The 16,984-nt window shown below is 37.8% G+C and overlaps 5 protein-coding genes across 5 annotated transcripts; 2 read left to right on the plus strand and 3 right to left on the minus strand.

The window, feature by feature from the left end:
• Window positions 1–132: 132 nt before the first annotated feature.
• On the plus strand, window positions 133–5,252 carry GCK72_017751 (uncharacterized protein; the record flags this gene model as incomplete). The annotated part of the gene is made up of 18 exons (XM_053732239.1): window positions 133–255; window positions 801–872; window positions 922–1,107; window positions 1,168–1,350; window positions 1,565–1,637; window positions 1,682–1,782; window positions 1,836–1,922; window positions 1,979–2,057; window positions 2,111–2,205; window positions 2,284–2,514; window positions 2,559–2,727; window positions 2,781–3,101; window positions 3,318–3,513; window positions 3,566–4,070; window positions 4,122–4,262; window positions 4,672–4,883; window positions 4,932–5,103; window positions 5,154–5,252. The coding sequence occupies 18 exons, from the start codon at window positions 133–135 to the stop codon at window positions 5,250–5,252; spliced, it is 3,045 nt and encodes a 1,014-aa protein (XP_053581152.1).
• Window positions 5,253–5,556: 304 nt separating this feature from the next.
• Window positions 5,557–6,778, minus strand: GCK72_017752 (uncharacterized protein; the record flags this gene model as incomplete). The annotated part of the gene is made up of 5 exons (XM_003112388.2): window positions 5,557–5,736; window positions 5,780–5,902; window positions 5,947–6,366; window positions 6,413–6,586; window positions 6,638–6,778. The coding sequence occupies 5 exons, from the start codon at window positions 6,776–6,778 to the stop codon at window positions 5,557–5,559; spliced, it is 1,038 nt and encodes a 345-aa protein (XP_003112436.2).
• A 400-nt stretch (window positions 6,779–7,178) lies between these two features.
• On the minus strand, window positions 7,179–8,899 carry GCK72_017753 (uncharacterized protein; the record flags this gene model as incomplete). Its single annotated transcript, XM_003112418.2, has 7 exons — window positions 7,179–7,540; window positions 7,595–7,700; window positions 7,873–8,124; window positions 8,172–8,335; window positions 8,427–8,449; window positions 8,499–8,650; window positions 8,759–8,899. The coding sequence occupies 7 exons, from the start codon at window positions 8,897–8,899 to the stop codon at window positions 7,179–7,181; spliced, it is 1,200 nt and encodes a 399-aa protein (XP_003112466.2).
• A 633-nt stretch (window positions 8,900–9,532) lies between these two features.
• GCK72_017754 (uncharacterized protein) lies at window positions 9,533–14,272 on the plus strand (the record flags this gene model as incomplete). The annotated part of the gene is made up of 19 exons (XM_053732240.1): window positions 9,533–9,539; window positions 9,590–9,796; window positions 9,850–10,062; window positions 10,109–10,437; window positions 10,485–10,616; window positions 10,661–10,732; window positions 10,781–10,927; window positions 10,985–11,374; window positions 11,432–11,641; window positions 11,690–11,906; window positions 11,955–12,260; window positions 12,306–12,460; window positions 12,505–12,780; window positions 12,826–12,945; window positions 12,992–13,084; window positions 13,141–13,256; window positions 13,348–13,582; window positions 13,634–13,912; window positions 14,090–14,272. The coding sequence occupies 19 exons, from the start codon at window positions 9,533–9,535 to the stop codon at window positions 14,270–14,272; spliced, it is 3,687 nt and encodes a 1,228-aa protein (XP_053581153.1).
• A 30-nt stretch (window positions 14,273–14,302) lies between these two features.
• Window positions 14,303–16,128, minus strand: GCK72_017755 (uncharacterized protein; the record flags this gene model as incomplete). Its single annotated transcript, XM_053732241.1, has 6 exons — window positions 14,303–14,570; window positions 14,619–14,917; window positions 14,965–15,481; window positions 15,524–15,659; window positions 15,712–15,810; window positions 15,861–16,128. 6 exons carry the CDS (start codon window positions 16,126–16,128, stop codon window positions 14,303–14,305), a joined length of 1,587 nt encoding a protein of 528 aa, XP_053581154.1.
• Between the last annotated feature and the right edge of the window lie 856 nt (window positions 16,129–16,984).

The following is a 16,984-nucleotide window of genomic DNA, read 5'->3' on the forward strand; positions in this document are numbered from 1 at the left end:
TGAAAATGATATCATTTCCTAATTTTAGTTTTTTTCTTTTTTCTTCAAGCATCCTGTCATTCGATTCACTCCATTCAATTATTTCCCTTTTTCAGTGTAATTATTTTCAAAACTGTTATCTATGAAAGTCAAATGAAACTTCGATTTCTTCTATTTATCGCCGGAGTTTTTTCAATTTCCAACCAGGAATTGGTTTCGAAAGCCGAAGGTTGCTTCCTTCGATGCGTTGCACAATGCGTCGCCTTTGTTGAAAAGGTAAGGCTATTGAAAAGAGTTATTTTTTCAAGTGTTGGGCAAAGTTCGCACAAATCTTTTTCTCACGTTGAGCAAAAAAGTTATTGTATTTATTTTGTTGGGAATATCCTTTAGTTATCATGTTTATATAACAATTTCTCAAAACTAGATAATGTGAAGATTCAGTAATCTAGCATTTGCTTAGAACTAGACGCATTTAAGGCACTCCAGATTTTTAAAATCGATGATCATAATATGAAAAAGGATTTCGAAACATTTCTGGAACTCCTCTTGTTTACAACTTTTTTTGTGATTTCTTGTCTTCTTCTCCAAACAAAAAACTACAGTAATTCTACTCTGACTCGGCTCTCTTCGAATCAAAATATTGACTTTGGTCGTCAATTAAACTTTCAATACAATAACATTTTTACGTCAGATTTCACTTTTTGACACCTACTCTTTCAATATTTTAAAGAATTGAAAGTTCAAGAAGTGTGAACTTTTATATTTTAATGGAGTAGAAGGGCGAAAAGTCTTCGAATAGTAAGTTATTTCTATGTTTCCAGGAGTCATCTTCTCTTCAATCGGTCGAAACATGTAAACCACAATGCCAGAAATTCAACAACAATAATTTATGTGTAAGTCATCAAACCCTTGTTCTCTCCATCTTCCATCTCTTATTTCCAGATGGACAATACTTGTTGGAGTACCTGTAATGGAGAGCTTGTCCCTGAAAGAACCCTTCCAGCCCCATCCAATTTGACTCTCAAAGGAGTCCGCGGTTTATCGTGGAATGCTGTGCCGGGTGCTGTCATGTACTACATCGGGTATCGAACTATGAACAGTAAGAAGTTCACCAGTGACGATTTTGTGGTGAGTTACTTTGTTGGTCTTGCAAAAATTCGATTTCTCATTTCTCAATTTTTCTATCAGATTACGGAGAAACAGACCGTCGATTTGAGCACTTTGACAAACATCGATCCATGCTCCGAACTCGAAGTCGCAGTAGCCGCGTTTTCAGAAGATGGGATTGGGAATGAGAGCAAGGAATTGAAGATTTCAAGTCCAAAACCGACGGCGAATCCGAAATTAGATTTGTTGGAAATGGAATATTTTGTGAGTCATGGAAATACATACGTCAGCTGAAAAATTATGTTTTCGAAGATGACTATAATCGGGAAAAGTTCAAAAAAGTATCAGTTTGCACTATGCTCTGGGTGTAGAAATATAACAAAGAGTCAACATTTCAGAATACATTTTCTTTTTGTCATATGTCAGTGTAGAAGATAGAAAATCAAACAACTGAAATTCAAAAGTTGAATAATTTCAGAACACCACTCTAGTCAGTGACTTCTACCAAGCCAATGCCACGGTTCATGTTGAATTCCGTTATAAGACTGATCGTGAGTTCACCTTAAATTATCCAAATGAAACTCTTAGATTTCAGCTTGGTTCCTCGGGCAAGACGACCTGGATGTGATGCCACTATTCCACCTAATTTCTTGTGTAGACCCAGATTTGAGCCAAGGAATCCCAGTTCCTGATTTCGTACGTTTTCCTGTTAGATGGTCTGGTAAAATATTCGAAAAATTGAATTTCAGATGGTCCACGTAGAAAACAGTACAATTTCCACATCCATTGGTTCCGATATGATGGACAGAAAGTGTCGTTATGTATACTATTTGCAGGTATTCTTTCTGTTTTCAGAGGAATATCTATTATCAAACAACTAAACATTTTTCAGAGTGTGACCAGCAAGAAATGTAACACAATGACAGAAATGCCGTCTCCACCTTCTTCGGCATTGCAAACAGTGCAAGTTGGTGGGTTCCCTAACACCTTTTAAGAGAGTAAACTTTTTATTTATTTATTTTAGATTGCGATATTGTGAAGAACGCGCCATGCTTCAAAGTTCCAAGTTATCCATCTCCGATTTGTGGAATGGTGGATAGTGTTGCATTTTCTGTTTTGGTGAGTTTTAAATTTTGAAATCGAATGCTGTCAGTTGAAAATACTTGAAGAACTCTTCCCAAAAACACAATTTTAAAGGCTCGAGACCGTGAGGATTTCAATGATCCATCCGCCAACCTGACAGTCAATGTCACTTTCAAACCAGTCAGCCGAACCAACGAGCTTCCAACTCTCTACTACATCGGTATCTATGGAGCTGCTTCTGAATACAATACGAAAGAAGAGGAAGCATTCCTTGGTGTCAATATTACACATGTGCTCGGAAGAGAATCTAGTTGCAAGTCTTTTGATAGATCTGGAGCTTGTTTGGTAAGTACCACAGGTTTCGATCACTTCTGATTCATGGATTTCAGGCTGAAAATGTGAATCGATCGATTGTTTTACAAGGAATCCACCCGAAAACATTATATGGACTTACTATTTGTGCAGTTAAAGATCTTCGAAATCTCACCCTTCCGGATCTTACGAATGATTCGAAATCAGTGAGACCGAGAGCTGCTAAGATTATGCTTGTGGAGCACAGTAAGTTTCCAATCGATTCGCATGTTTCACATCCGACTGCACACTTATTCCAGCTCACGAAACTCATCAGTTTGTTCCTTACCAATTATTAATCCAACCTGCTGATTTCTCACTTACTAACACTATCGAAGACATTAATGTTTCTCGGAAAAGGAGACAGATTGATTCTGATCTTTATAACAACACTGAGTCCTTATCATCTGGGAATGGAACTTTGGAAGAAATGGACTCTGTTGGATGGAATATAACTGACGAATATCTCTGGGACAACTCAACATCGTCATCTGATAATTTCACTTCTGAATTCACAACAGAGGATCCTGATAACTTCACAACAACTACGATGCTGCCGATGTCACCGACGAAGGCTCCTGGTCAGCTAATTTGGTATATTTTGAATGGTTTCAAAACAAAAACCAACTAACCGTTTATTTGATTATCTAAGAAATATGCATATGAAAACATTCACAAAATAACCAGTCACTTACTAACAACAAAACCAACTACCTTTTTTAAAACCACACATTATTCTATAATTATGCACACGTACCAGTTGGAAATCCATCACCACTAAAATAAAATAGTTCCAGAGGACAAAAATAACGCAGGAATGATCGTTGCCATCATTATTGGATCTCTTGCTGTAATTGGATTGGCTATTCCCGGGATATGGTTTTATTTCCGATGGAAGTCCGATAAGAAACTGAAATTCAAGATGGGTCAAATGGGAAAAACCAATTATAATGGAAACCCGTACACTGATTTTCCAATATTTGCTGCAAACAAGTACGTTCACTCTTTTTTGAATTGTAAATCTATTAAAATATTGTTTATTTAGAAACGATATCTGGGAAATCGAGCGACGAAATCTCATTATCCATAACGACAAGAAGCTAGGATCTGGAGCATTCGGAGCAGTTTACCTAGGAAAACTTATCGGAAAATCATTGGCTCATAAAGATGCAAACTCTCCACTTGGAATCAATTTGATGAGAGCAGAGAACTGTCAAGTTGCAGTGAAAATGTTGCCAGAATATGCAGATGAAATGTCGAAACATGAGTTTCTCAGAGAAATCGCATTGATGAAAACTCTAGGATACCACGAGAGACTTGTCAACATGCTAGCATGTGTCACAGAATCCGAACCTCTCTGTCTTGTTGTCGAATATTGTGACAACGGAGACTTGCTTCAATTCCTTCGAGAACGATGTAAATATATGATGAAGCTGGATGATCTTGGAATCAACTACCACGATCCCCCAGAAAACGATAATTATGACACTAATATGATTGTGACATTGAAACAATTACTACAGTTTGCCGTTCAAATTAGTTACGGATTGGTTGGTTTCGATCTGTGGTGTGAACGTTACGGTCAATTTGATTTCTTTCAGGAATATTTGTCACAAAAAGGTTTTGTTCATCGGGATGTTGCGGCGAGAAATGTTTTGGTTCACGAGGGAACTGCGTGTAAAATTGGAGATTTTGGATTGTGTCGCTATATTTATGCTGATCAATCACAGTATAAAAGCAAGGTGAGCGATAAAAAATATTTGAAATTCTGTAGTTACAATAATATTAGCAATAATCGTTTTAGCTGCAGATGTATAGTTTTGACTAGATGGCACTGTATAACTAATTGTCCTAACATTTCAAAATTAATTGGGTTATGTTAAGCTAATCTAGATCTCTGTTTTTGTAGTTGACAACTTTTTCGTGCGGGTCCTCACTAGAAAGTTATAGCCGGTTGGAGTGTTTTTGAAGTGGACGGTACAAAAAAGTTGTCAACTACAAAATTATAGATCTAGACTTCCTTGACAAAATACATTATTATTTGAAATTGAATGAGCTCTCAGTTTTCCACATCATATGTTTATTAGCGTCGAAAGGGCTCCAGGCATAGTTTCTGCCCTTTGACCCTTCATTATATAAATTCATTTTCAGGGAGGAAAACTTCCACTAAAATGGATGTCTCCTGAAGCAATCCGTCACTACGAATTTTCAATTAAAAGTGACGTCTGGTCATTCGGAATTCTTCTATTTGAAGTCATTACTCTCGGAGGCTCCCCCTATCCAGGAATGCCTCCAGAAGACGTTCTCCCACATCTGGAGAGTGGTGGCCGGATAGAAAAACCGGATAATTGTCCGGAGAACTTGTGAGTTTTGAAATTCAGCATTTTACGCTTTTTACAAAATGATTTCAGCTACGACGTAATGATGCAGTGCTGGAGTGCAGATCCAGAAGACCGAATCGAGTTTTCTGATGTGAGAATGCAGTTGGCAACGCAGTTAGAAGATATTACTGAAGATTATAGTTATCTGAAATTAGATGCAGCAAAGGATTATTATAATGTTCAATATGGTGAAGAGAAATTGGTAAGTAACAATAGTTAAAGTTTGGAAAACATTATTGTTTATTATTTCAGAAACCAGAAGTTGTGATAATTCCGGATGAAATAATCAAGCCATCGAAACTTATAATGGACGAATTATCAGTGAAGAATTTGAGGATCGAGGAGATTTAAAAATTGTTGTTTTACTTTATTTTGATACTCAAACCAAATCAGTTTCTACTGAACGATTTGAACGTTTTTTTGAAACTAAAACATACTTTAAGTTACGTGTACCGGTCTTTTCTTGAGGGTTTTCGATTGTTTTATCTTGTAAATTTCTTGTGAAAAAGAATGTATTCACTTTAATAAATAGTTAGTCTTTTCTTGAGAACAGTCTTTATTATAAAGTATGTAAATGAGCAGATTGGGAATTATCAAGACCTAAATACATAAATGAGGTATAGTTAGGGTTATCCAGAGGTTCAGAGAGTTATAATTATTTATGTTTGAATGCATAACAAGTTATATCATTCTTCTGAAGTTGACAGAACATTTCACTTCTTGCAACATAACTGAAATCATCAATCGAACAGAAGACAGAGAAGTATCCTCCAAGCTCGCTTTCAGCATTCTTTTGAATCAGACGTTTTGACAAAGCGACCGTTCGAGTGATATACTGAAATTACTGAAATACAAGAGAATTCTTCTCGACATTTCACCTTATTCATGAGATCCTTCAGTTTCTCACTGCTACACTTTGGATCTTTTGGCTCGTCCTCTTCATCTGTATCTCTGCGTGGCACGAATTGAGCAGTGAATATCTTGGAGGCCAATGCGATTACCTGAATAGTATACTTTTCCGAAAAGTTCCTCAAACAAACTATACATTTTTCTTCGATCGAAATTTGCATGGCGCTCCACACTTCCCGCAACAATCGTTAATTGGTGGCGGAAGAATGGACATTGGTTGTTGGCGTACTGTCACTGGCGGCGCTGTTACATAAGCGGATGGAAGTTGAAAAACTTGTGGAGTAGTGACTTGTGGCATCGGACGAGGCATAAAATATTGTTGGCATGCTGCAGGAAGTTGCATTGGGATATATGGAACAGGGCGGTACGGTAGTGGACGGGTCAGAAATGCTTCTGGAGAGTAACCACCTGGAAACTCTCGGATATAAGTGATGGATTGAGTAGGAATCGAGGAATTCAAGACACTCAAATCCAACTTGTTGTCCACTTTCTCTTCTGAAGTCACCGCGGAAGCGGGCTTCAGTTTTTCAAGTTCTTTTTCAAATTCATCATAATTCTGAAACATTTCTCGGTTTTAACAATTCAGATTTCCCTATTTTTACCATTTTACCAGTGGTTACTGTAGCTTCTTTGTCGATTGAAGAAGAAATTACAGGGGGTGACACCTTCTGAGGCATTGGTTGAGGTAGTTGTTGAGGAGCAATTTGATAAGTGTTAGCAGGGTAATAGTACTGGAGAAGCTGTTGGGATGGCTGCTGGACAGGGGTGTATGATGGCTAGAAAACAAAAGAAAATAAACGAAATTACCCAATAATTAACCTAATTACCTGATATCTCGTAGCTGGTTGTTGTTGAGCATACGTCTGATAATAACTCGTTGCTCCGCCTCCTCCACACATGTATCCACCACAATTAGCACTCGAAGTGCCAAAAGAAAAGTACAAAAGTAAAAGTATTGGAGCTAACATGATTCCCACGAAATCGAATCGAAATTTCGTTTGGCAAATGACTTTTTGCTACGTTGCGTCACTCTTTTATAGAAGATTAAGAAGCTGAAACCAGAAGGATTTCGTGCCATCGACACTCATTATCGCTAATCTCTAAATGGTGACTTTGGTTGCGCTTCGCTGTTTCAAATAAGCAATTTTAATGGCTTTCTCTTTTTGGCTTTTCCCCCGTCAGGCTCGCTCTTTTCGAAGTTACTTTCAAACTACACAACGATTACGAAAAAAGTGAAAACAGATTCTCTTTTTCATTCATTAAAGTACATGGACATGTTGTTGCGGAGACACGGTGCATTGCACTCTTTATAAACGGGTTTACAATTGTTGGAGATAGCGAAAGTCAATAAAATAAATAATATAGAATTTAAAGAAGTTTCAGTCCTCCTGTCACTGAATCCACTTGTTCGACAGTTCCAAAAATTCCGAGAACGGTGCGGGAACCAGCTGGAATTTGAGTGAATCCGGCGTCTTGGACGAGATAGTAAAAGCATCCGGCGTCTTTTGCTGCCTTACACAAGTCCATGAGTTGCTCTGTACTTTGTCCTTTCACAACAATCTTCACTTGTCCGTGTCGGCTCCAGGCTGCAATTGCGTTCTGTCCGGCTTCTGAGTTCATTGCTTGTCGGTAAACTCCAAGTGTAGCGTGACCGACTTGAGCAGCAAGCTTTCCAGTTCCCATTTTCAAACTCATATTGGCAACGAGCACCATTTTGTGAGTGCGGCCACCTAGAATATCGAAAATCAGATTTTCAGAAGAAAAATTCTTATATTCATAAATACCAATTGATTGAACAGCTCCCATTCCTTCTTCTGTTTCGTTGTCACTGCTGCTGGAATCGTCGTCGAAATCACTCTCGTTAGACCGCTCTACAATCCAAGCGACTGCCTGCAAATTAACAACAATAATCGATACTTACACATAGACATTTGTGAAAGCGGCGCGATATTAGAAATGAGAATACATCCGTAACGAATTAAATTTATTTGCATCACTTTGTCTTTTCAATTCTCATCTATTTATTTTATAACGCAACGATGTCTCGGCGACATTTTCCTACCTGTTCGACACCAGCGTTATTCGTTCTTTGCAATGAAAGTTGAGCAGTGTACTCGTCGAAACCCAAATCGAGGAGATGAGCCAAGTACTCGTTGTTAACTTCGTGTGGTTCTTGTGGATCAATTGGATGACCAGTGCTTGACGATTGGGCGTCGTGTTGTGTAATACCCGGTCTTGAAGTGTCCGATGGAGTTGGAACCGGATCGGAAAGGGCTTGACTAGAAAGTGAGATTGCAGATGATGGAATTGGAACCTGTAATAACTAAATTAAGTACAAGAATAAAAAAGCGGATGATAAACCTCTGGAATATCGTTGTTAAACGGATCGTTTATTGGCAAACTCGCGAAGGAACGATCAGGAAGAGACGGAGCGTTGTCGACAGTTACAGAAGACGGTGTTGGTGATCCTCTCTCGGCTCTGATCGAAGCGTTATCTGGCTCTGGTGGATTATCGAGTCCCAGATCTAGATTTTGTCCAGGGACGTTTGGAAGCTGCTCGTTAGGATCGATGTCGGGAATTCTCTCAGACATTAGATTTTAACTCGCGAGCTTTACGACTAGCCTCTTGTTGCTGTTTTCTGGAAATTAAAATTATGAAATATATGCTCAAAACTTTGGAATACTTACTTGATGCGATTGTAATCTGTGAGATCTTCAGTGTCTCTTGGTCCACGAATATTCTCCCAGCTATCAGTATCGAGCTCAGCAACTTCCTTGTACACTGAATCGACGGTGACTCCTTCGCGTAATCGAAGACCGCTTTTTGTCAAATCTGATCGCTGAAAAAAACATACGTATTTTTCTTGAAAATAAAATGATGCGGTGTTTACGAGGGGTAGAAAACACGTTAATAGGATGAATAGAGGATAAGAACCACACAAACGCACCAAAAGCTCGAGATTATCGTCTTCTTGCTTGATTTTTCGGAAATCGAATCGGACTTGTTGGAAAAAGTGCAATCCGTACGCGCTTCCCAAGACGATGGCGAAAAATGGGAGACCAACGCGAACGAACTTCAGGCGGCTCATAAAAGGTTAAACGAACCGCAAGACTGAAATTTTCTCAAGTTGGGGAGAGTAAAGGGAAAGCAGGTGTAAAAATAATTATATTTCTGGATTAAAACATGACTTTTTGGCTCAGAAAACAGGTGAAATTGAACAGAAAATATAGGAAAAAGAAAGAAGTAAAAAATATAATATTGGTGTGCATGCGCTAAACAACACGCCCCCGGAATTACGGAATGTCGTTCGCATTGAGAATGCGATTCGAGAGAAAAATGAAGTGGTTGAATCATCATGAATCATCATCAGTATACTTAAAAATAAAAGTGAAGAAAATAATTCTAGAGAAAAATACCAGAATTGCAAAAAAAACTTAACATGAGCACAAACTTGATAATAATGCGATCTTCTGAAAATAAAAAAGACACAAGGAATTCAAGGTTTCATGATTAATTCCAGAGAAAAAAACATTATCTTCAACTCTGCGCAATGCCTCTCGTCCACTCTATCCTCCTCCGCCGCAACACACGAAAAATTAAAACGAAACCCAAATTTGAATTTCAAAATATAACAACTTATGCAAATCTTTTTTCAGTCAGTCATTGTTGCGTAGTTCCTTCTAAACTTTTTGACAGTAACTGAGTCAATGTTTCAAAAAGTATGAATGGTAAGTCAAGTTTCAACTATCCTCAAAAATTTATGATTTCTAACGTTCAGTGAGTGTAAATCTATCAAAAAACGCCCGACAAATTCAAACTGAAACTGAGAATGAGCAGCAGAAGAATTCATATGTCTCGAGACTTTTGGAACTTCCCGTTTCAAAACTTTTAGAGAAATGTAGATCATCAGAGATTACGGTAGATGACCTTCCAATTCTTGAGGATGATCAATACTCAGCTAGAGTCATGTCTGGATTCAAATGGAGTGAGCTACGAGAATAATTTAATTGAAAAAAAAAAAACTTTGATCATTTTCAGAGAGACGAGTAATTATCTCAATTCTAATGAAGTTCTGGAAATCATTTGCTTCTGCATTTGCATTCAGAATCACTGCTATATTCGCAGATTACGCTTCGATTCTATTATTGAAGTACTTGATTGATTCAGCTGAAATTTCAGCGGCTCTATTCAACTTTTTTGTTATCGCTGTCTTGATTTTATTCTTTATGCAGTTAAAGTCTCTATTACTCGGTAGGTGAAGAGAAATATGATCTACTTGTATTCCAGAAAATTCCAGGAGTTCATACATATCTAGTGGGAGAGGATAGCGCATTGATGGTTACTGTACTCAACAATATTATAGTCAAGAAAGCTCTACATCTAACATCTGAAAATAATGAATATGGTCGCCCGAAAATTACAAAACTTCTGACAACACATTCAGAAGCGGTTTCAAATGCTCTTACCTATGTTCATCATTCATGCTCTTCTCTAATTGAACTGACGATTGCAATATTCTGGATTTGGGAAACGCTTGGGACTCGAACAATTATTGTTGTGTTGATTGTCGCATTGGTGTATATTGTCTTGAATTTCATTGACTCGTATGTATACAAAAAGAGTTTGGTAAGTCGTTCCAGATGTTAAAGTTGGTTGAGGACATTTTTCTTTAGAGAGTCCAACTTGGCTGTCGTGACCAGCGAGTGGAATTTGAGAAGACTGTGCTGAACTCAATGGAAACTATCAAAATGTTCTCGTGGGAATCACATTTCATTCAGAAGTTGAAGGCGATGAGAGGGAAAGAAGTGAGTTTTTAAATTATAGAGTTGGTTTTATCTCTAGATTTCAGCTCTCCGTATTCCGAAAGACTTTGTCAATCAACAGTTTCATGCACTCTCTGAATGTGACTTCTCCATTTGTGGTAAGAATTGGAGAGAGTGTTCCAGAAAGAAATAGGAAATACTTTCAGATATTCTTTGTCTGTTTCGCAGTTTATGGACTTCAATACGAGATCAGTGGACTACGATTTGAAGATGCTTTTGTCTTAATCGCGATATTCAATTATATGAGAAGGCCACTTCATCTCATTATTCCCTCTCTGGAAGCTGTGAATAAGGTACATTTTAAACTCATGAGTGTGAGGAAAAGTATGCTAAAACAAAAACCGATCTAGGCCCTCCACTCTGCCAACCGCATCAACCAATTCCTAATCGTCAAGCAATCTCCAAAAGTCAACTCCAAAAATGCCCCTCTCCCACCTCTCGAACCGGACGTCGACATCAAAATCGAAGCAGCCAACTTCTCTTGGAACGAGAAAGATGATATCATGAAAGATATATCATTCCAAGTGAAAAAAGGAGAGAAACATGCGTTCATTGGATTCCCATTGTGTGGAAAGTCGTCACTTCTCTTCTCAATTACTGGAGAGTTGAAGCTAACGAAAGGAAAGATGTGGGTATCGAAAGGAATATCATTTGCACCTGCCAATCCATACATTTTCTCTCAATCTCTCAAAGATAACATCTTATTTGGGAATGAGTATGTGAAATCGAAATATGATAAGGTAGGATAAAGAAAATGTTAGGTAATGGAAAGAAGGTAATGGAAAGAAAAATTTCAGGTTGTGGCTGCATGTGATTTGAAAAAAGATATATTTTCCTTGCCAAGATGTGATGCAACAATTTTAGGAGATAAGGGTTTTATCCTGACATCAACTCAAAAAGGACAGATTTCACTAGCAAGATGTCTTTATGAAGATGCAGATATTTATGCGTTGGATAAAGCGTTTGCTCCGATGGATCGAGCCACATCGAAGAAAGTTTTTCAGAGGGTGAGCTGCTGAACACCCTCATAACTAAACACGAATAATCCTGTTCAGGTCCTCGGCGAGAATGGATATCTCCGCGAGAAGACTGTAATTCTAGCCACTAACAACATTGAGCTCATCAAGACATTCTCTACAGTTCATGTTCTCAAAAATGGAAAAATTGAGACAAGCGGAAGTTATGAGCAACTTCTGGAAGAGAGTGAAATAATGAATGAATTATTGAATCAGAGTAAAATAGATCAGATTATTGAGGAGAAGTATTCAGATGGTGAGAGTCTTAAAAACTGAAATTTCCTTCTTACTTGTAATATTTTAGAAAAGAAACCTAGGAAGACAGTAATGTTTGATGATAAAGTATTGAAAAAGAAGAAGAAAAAGCAATCAATGGAAGACACCGCTCCAACATTCGAGAACCGAAGTGTTTATCCATTTTATTTCCGCAATGGCTCATTCATTTTCTCTTCTCTCTACATCTTACTCCTGGTTGCTCGATTTGTCCTGCAGGCCTTCGCATTCTTTTACGTCTCATTTTGGCTTGATCCAGTATGGAGAAAGAACGAATGTGACAATTGTCCTCAATATATGTTCCTTCAAATGCTGTCTTTCCTGGCACTTTCTGCTAGTGAGTTAGATTAAGAAATTAGTTTTTCAAAATAGTAATTTTCAGTTCTCTCAACTATGCTTTCCTACACTTTCTATGTTTTGACAAATGTCGTAACTTCGAGACAGTTGTACAAGCACATTACGAATGCGATGTTTGCTGTTCCAATGATATTTTTATCACAGAATAATAAGGAATCACTGATGCATATGCTCACTTCTGTAAGGCTCTTTTCATGCTGCAATTTTATAATAATTGTTTTCAGGACCTGGATATTGTGGACACTCAATTTCCACTATTCTTCAAAGTTTCGTTCGAAAGTTGCCTCCACATTCTGATGATTTTCTCAATTGTTTGTGTCAATGTCCCAGTTTTCGCAATTTTTGTTGTGGCATTCCTGATCTTCCTTGTTGGACTTCTCAGATATTTCTTGCCGGCTCTTCACAAGATTTCCAGTTTGGAAGAACAGAAGAGAGATTTATTTTTGTGTGGATCAACTGAAGATTTTGAAGCAAGACTGCTGGTTAGAACGTTTATGAAGGTAAGTGACTCTTCATTGTTCAGAAACTGAAATAATCATTTTCAGACCCGTCAAACCCTTGCAAAGACTAGTGAGAATGCTGATGTATTGACAAGATGCAGGGTGGCAAAGTCATCTACTCTTAGATGGCTCTCTCTAAGAACTGAGTTCATCTCAAACTTGATGGTTTGCAGAATCATAATTTCAACCAAGTTTAAACCTTGAATTTCAGATCTGCATGTGTTTTTTCATTGCCTCCATTTGCCTAAAAGTCAACTACATCGGAAATGCCCAATTCGCTCTTTCAGTGGCCTCCATCCTATGTGTACGCTTGAAAAGTTTCAGTTTCGTGAACCGGTTTTACATGCTGAATGTTTTTAGATCAGCGAGTTGGTTTCCACTTTCATTCGAACTACATGCGGTCTCGAGTCTTTGAAACCTCATGTTCAAAGGATCAGTAATGTGAGAGAGTATCCAAAAGAGCCGTTGATTGACCAGTGTACAATTAGAGATTCTTGGCCCGACGATGGAAAAATTGAGATCAAAAAGTCAGTTAGCAGTGGTATGAACCTTCAGCTTCTTTTTCAGCTTGAACGTATTCGCCAATAAGTACAAACACGTCATCAAAGACGTTTCAATGAGCGTGGAAGAACGTGAAAATTTGGGAATAATCGGAAAAGCTGGATCTGGAAAATCTCAGTTGGCAATGACATTGATCTTGATGAGCTCTGCTGATAATGAGAGTCATATTATAGTAGACGAGTTGGATATTTTCGAAATGAGTGTGAAAACCTTGAGATCAAGGATCACAGTTATACCTCAGGTAGCAAGATTGAACTTTTTGGTAAAAATATAACTGTAATTATTATTCAAGAACGCAAAAATATTCAATGACACATTGCGTTCCAATATTGATCCATGTTGCCAATTTGCTGATAGTGATATTTGGTTGGCAATCGAAGCATGTCAGTTGAGAGAATATGTGAGAAGTCTACCTGATGGACTACATCAAATGGTTTCTGCTGAATCAATGACTAATGAACAGAAGAGTCAAGTGAATGTATGCAGAGCACTTCTGAAAGGAGGGCAGATTTTCGTGATTGATCAAGCCACAAAGTTGATGAATGAGCCAACGAAGTCGTTGGTAAATGAGGTAAATCTCTTTTTTTAAGATTCATTTATTCATGAAGTTTGATGTAACTTGTAAAACAAATCTTCGTTTTTGACATAGCTCTAATAATTTTTGAGATTAACGCCCTTGAAGTTGGGATACTGTAACTACGAGAATAGGAGAGAACACCTCTATAACTTCCTATTTTTCTTGTTTCAGACCCTCCGACAAAGCTTAAAACAAAGCACAACCATCTGGATTGGCGAAGACTTTGCCGATGTGGAACATTGCGATAGAGTTGTTGTAATTGAGAACGGAGTAATTCTCACAACAGATACCCCGCAGAACTTGATTTCTGAATTCGGATCCCTTCAAAAGTGCCTTTTGAATCTTTCGAATTAACTTATTTAAGGTTTCAATTTTAATATTTATTCATTCTTTTTTACTTTTTGTACTTTTCACCGCCACAGTGATGTTTGAAATTCGAAGAAAAATAAAAATTAAAGTCGGGATTATGGCTGCAACAATAATGATATCAAGATTGTAGTATGTGAAGAAATCCATATGTTTTCCCTCGTACTGTAGCTCTTCGACTCCATCATTTTCCAGAACCCAATTCGTGATTTTGATGAGTCTTTCAGATGCGTTTTGTGGCTTACTTCTCATAAGTTTTCGGAGACGTAAAGCTTTTTCTTGATACCTGACAAATAAAACAACTTTACGAAACATCTGTTGAAAAAAAACTGACTTTGGATTATGAAGAATCTCCCGTACTGCCTCTTCAATCGAGTCCGGATCATCAATCAACTGGAACTTGTCTCTCAAAATTCCCCATCCCTTCCTTGCAACAGCTCTTCCATTTCTTGGTTGGTCAAACATAAATGGAATCAGAATCACTGGAACACCAGCGTGAGCTGCTTCCATTAAGCTATTGTATCCTGCATGTGTGATGAATGCTCTCAGTCTTGGATGAGCAAGAATTGCTGTTTGGGGAACCCAGTCGGTCACCAACACGTTCTCCAATCCTTTAGCTAATTGATAGCTTCTCTAAAAAATTGAAGAATTTCTTGTGGCTTTTGAGACTAGAAACTTACAGTGTCATGCTTGTCCACTTTGATAATAAACTTGTAATCTTTGAACTTTTGAGTAATTCTCATCAAGTTTTCCATAATACTTGGTGGGATATTAGTGGTGTTTGCGATGGTTCCCAATGAGAATAGAACAACATCCGATCCATTATTCATCACTTTCGAAAACTCTTCATCTAGTTTTGCTTCTTTATTGAAGATTCCCAGCCCTCCTATATGGAAAACATTTGAAAGAGTTGGAGATTGAATCTCCAATAATTCATCAGTAGAAACAAATACAGCATCAGAGGTCTTTGCAATATAATCAACAGATGGGAAGTCCTGTCCGAAATGTCTTCTGAACATCTGATTCGTCCACTCCACATCTCGATATTCATCTCGAATATGTGCCATTTGGAGCACAAAGTTGTTGGCTCTCTGCCAGAATGAAGCAGGTGTTCCATCGAGTGTTGACATGAATGGGAGTAAGCTAGAAGGCGTGGGAATTCCCAAACTATCTCTCATACTCACGCTCATTGTGCAACTGAAATTAATGGTAGACAAAGAAAGGAGAATTAGGGGATACCTGGCAACCCAAAATCTATGTTTGATACCAAGAATATGGGCCAACCCCATACCGCATAGATGGATCTGTTCACCGAAGTAAGCGTCGAATTTCTCAGCTTTCAGCTTCTCAATGAGTTCTTTGTTGGTGACAATTTCTGAAAAATGTCAACGGGTGAACGTTTGGTAGTATATTCTAGACGTATCTACCTTCGCACAAATTGTTGTATTCATCCTGATGCTCATCTCTGTTTGAATTAAAAATTTTACTCCAGAGAGATGACTTCTGGAATACATTTCCAGACATTTCTGAAACGTTTTTAGAAATATCTTCTAATAGTCAAAAAATCACAAATTACCATTCTGAATATCTTTGTACAATTTATTATTCAACCCAGTGACTGGCCATCTTCGACACTTCTTACACGGCACAAATTTGTCTGTTAAATCCAGGAAATCTGGCTCGAAATTTACAACATCATGACCTGCATTTGCTAATTCTTCTGCTATCCTTCCTTGAGAAATCATGTGAGATTTACTTGCAGTAGGGGAAAATACTAGAATTTTGTGGGAGGATACTGTGTAGCATAATGTGACAGCTAGGAATGTGATTATCCGAATGATCATTTTTGAATCTGAAAATCTGAGAATAGCAATAATAACAGTGTTGAGTTAAAAATGAACAAAAAGAAAGTTGAGCATAGAATCAAGAGAATCATAAGTTCATTGTACAGTTGTCCTTGAAAGCAACTCTTATCAGTTTGGAAAGTGCAATCTGTCTTTCATTGAGCGGGGGGACTGATTATAAATGATTGTATGTATGAACTCTGAAAATGATGATATAAGAGAAAAATCATTTGACAGTCATCATCAGCAGGGGGTTTTCCGTTTTTCGAAGAAGCAATCTTGAGAATTTTCATGGAAACTGGTCCAAAGTCTACTGATAAACTACTAGCAGAGAGTTCTGTTTTTGAACTTTCGGTGAGTGCAACGTGTATGAAAGACGTATCACAAGAAACCTTTCCGATTGAAATTGAAGTTTTTGATATGGTCTATTCTTTGGAGTGTATTCTTTCTTACTGTTTTGATGACAAGAGTTTCTTTATGGCAGAGATCTTTCTGTAGTGGTCAGCACTTCATAGTGTTGCAGAGTGATACCTTTTCCCAGTTAACATTATTGCTAGTTTCTTCTTACTCTCTCAATTTCAGTATTTCTTCGAACTTTTTCGAACCTACTAGTCCGCTTTTTATGGAATTTGCAGATTTCACAACCATCTGTTCACCAATCTTTAATCATATATACGTGTCTTGTATATCTTGACATTCGGCAGATTTAATTGACCTTTTCAGTCACAGTTATGGGGTGGGAGAGATGTGATGAGAAGAACCGACAATCGATGATAACTCTGCTACAAGAATGGATCCCCCGAAACGAGAAGGGACCATTTGTAAGGCCACCATTGCGAAGGGCGTACTCACTGAC

The sequence above is a fragment of the Caenorhabditis remanei genome, chromosome V (genome assembly GCF_010183535.1).
Source record: "Caenorhabditis remanei strain PX506 chromosome V, whole genome shotgun sequence".
Taxonomy (NCBI): Eukaryota; Metazoa; Nematoda; class Chromadorea; order Rhabditida; family Rhabditidae; genus Caenorhabditis; species Caenorhabditis remanei.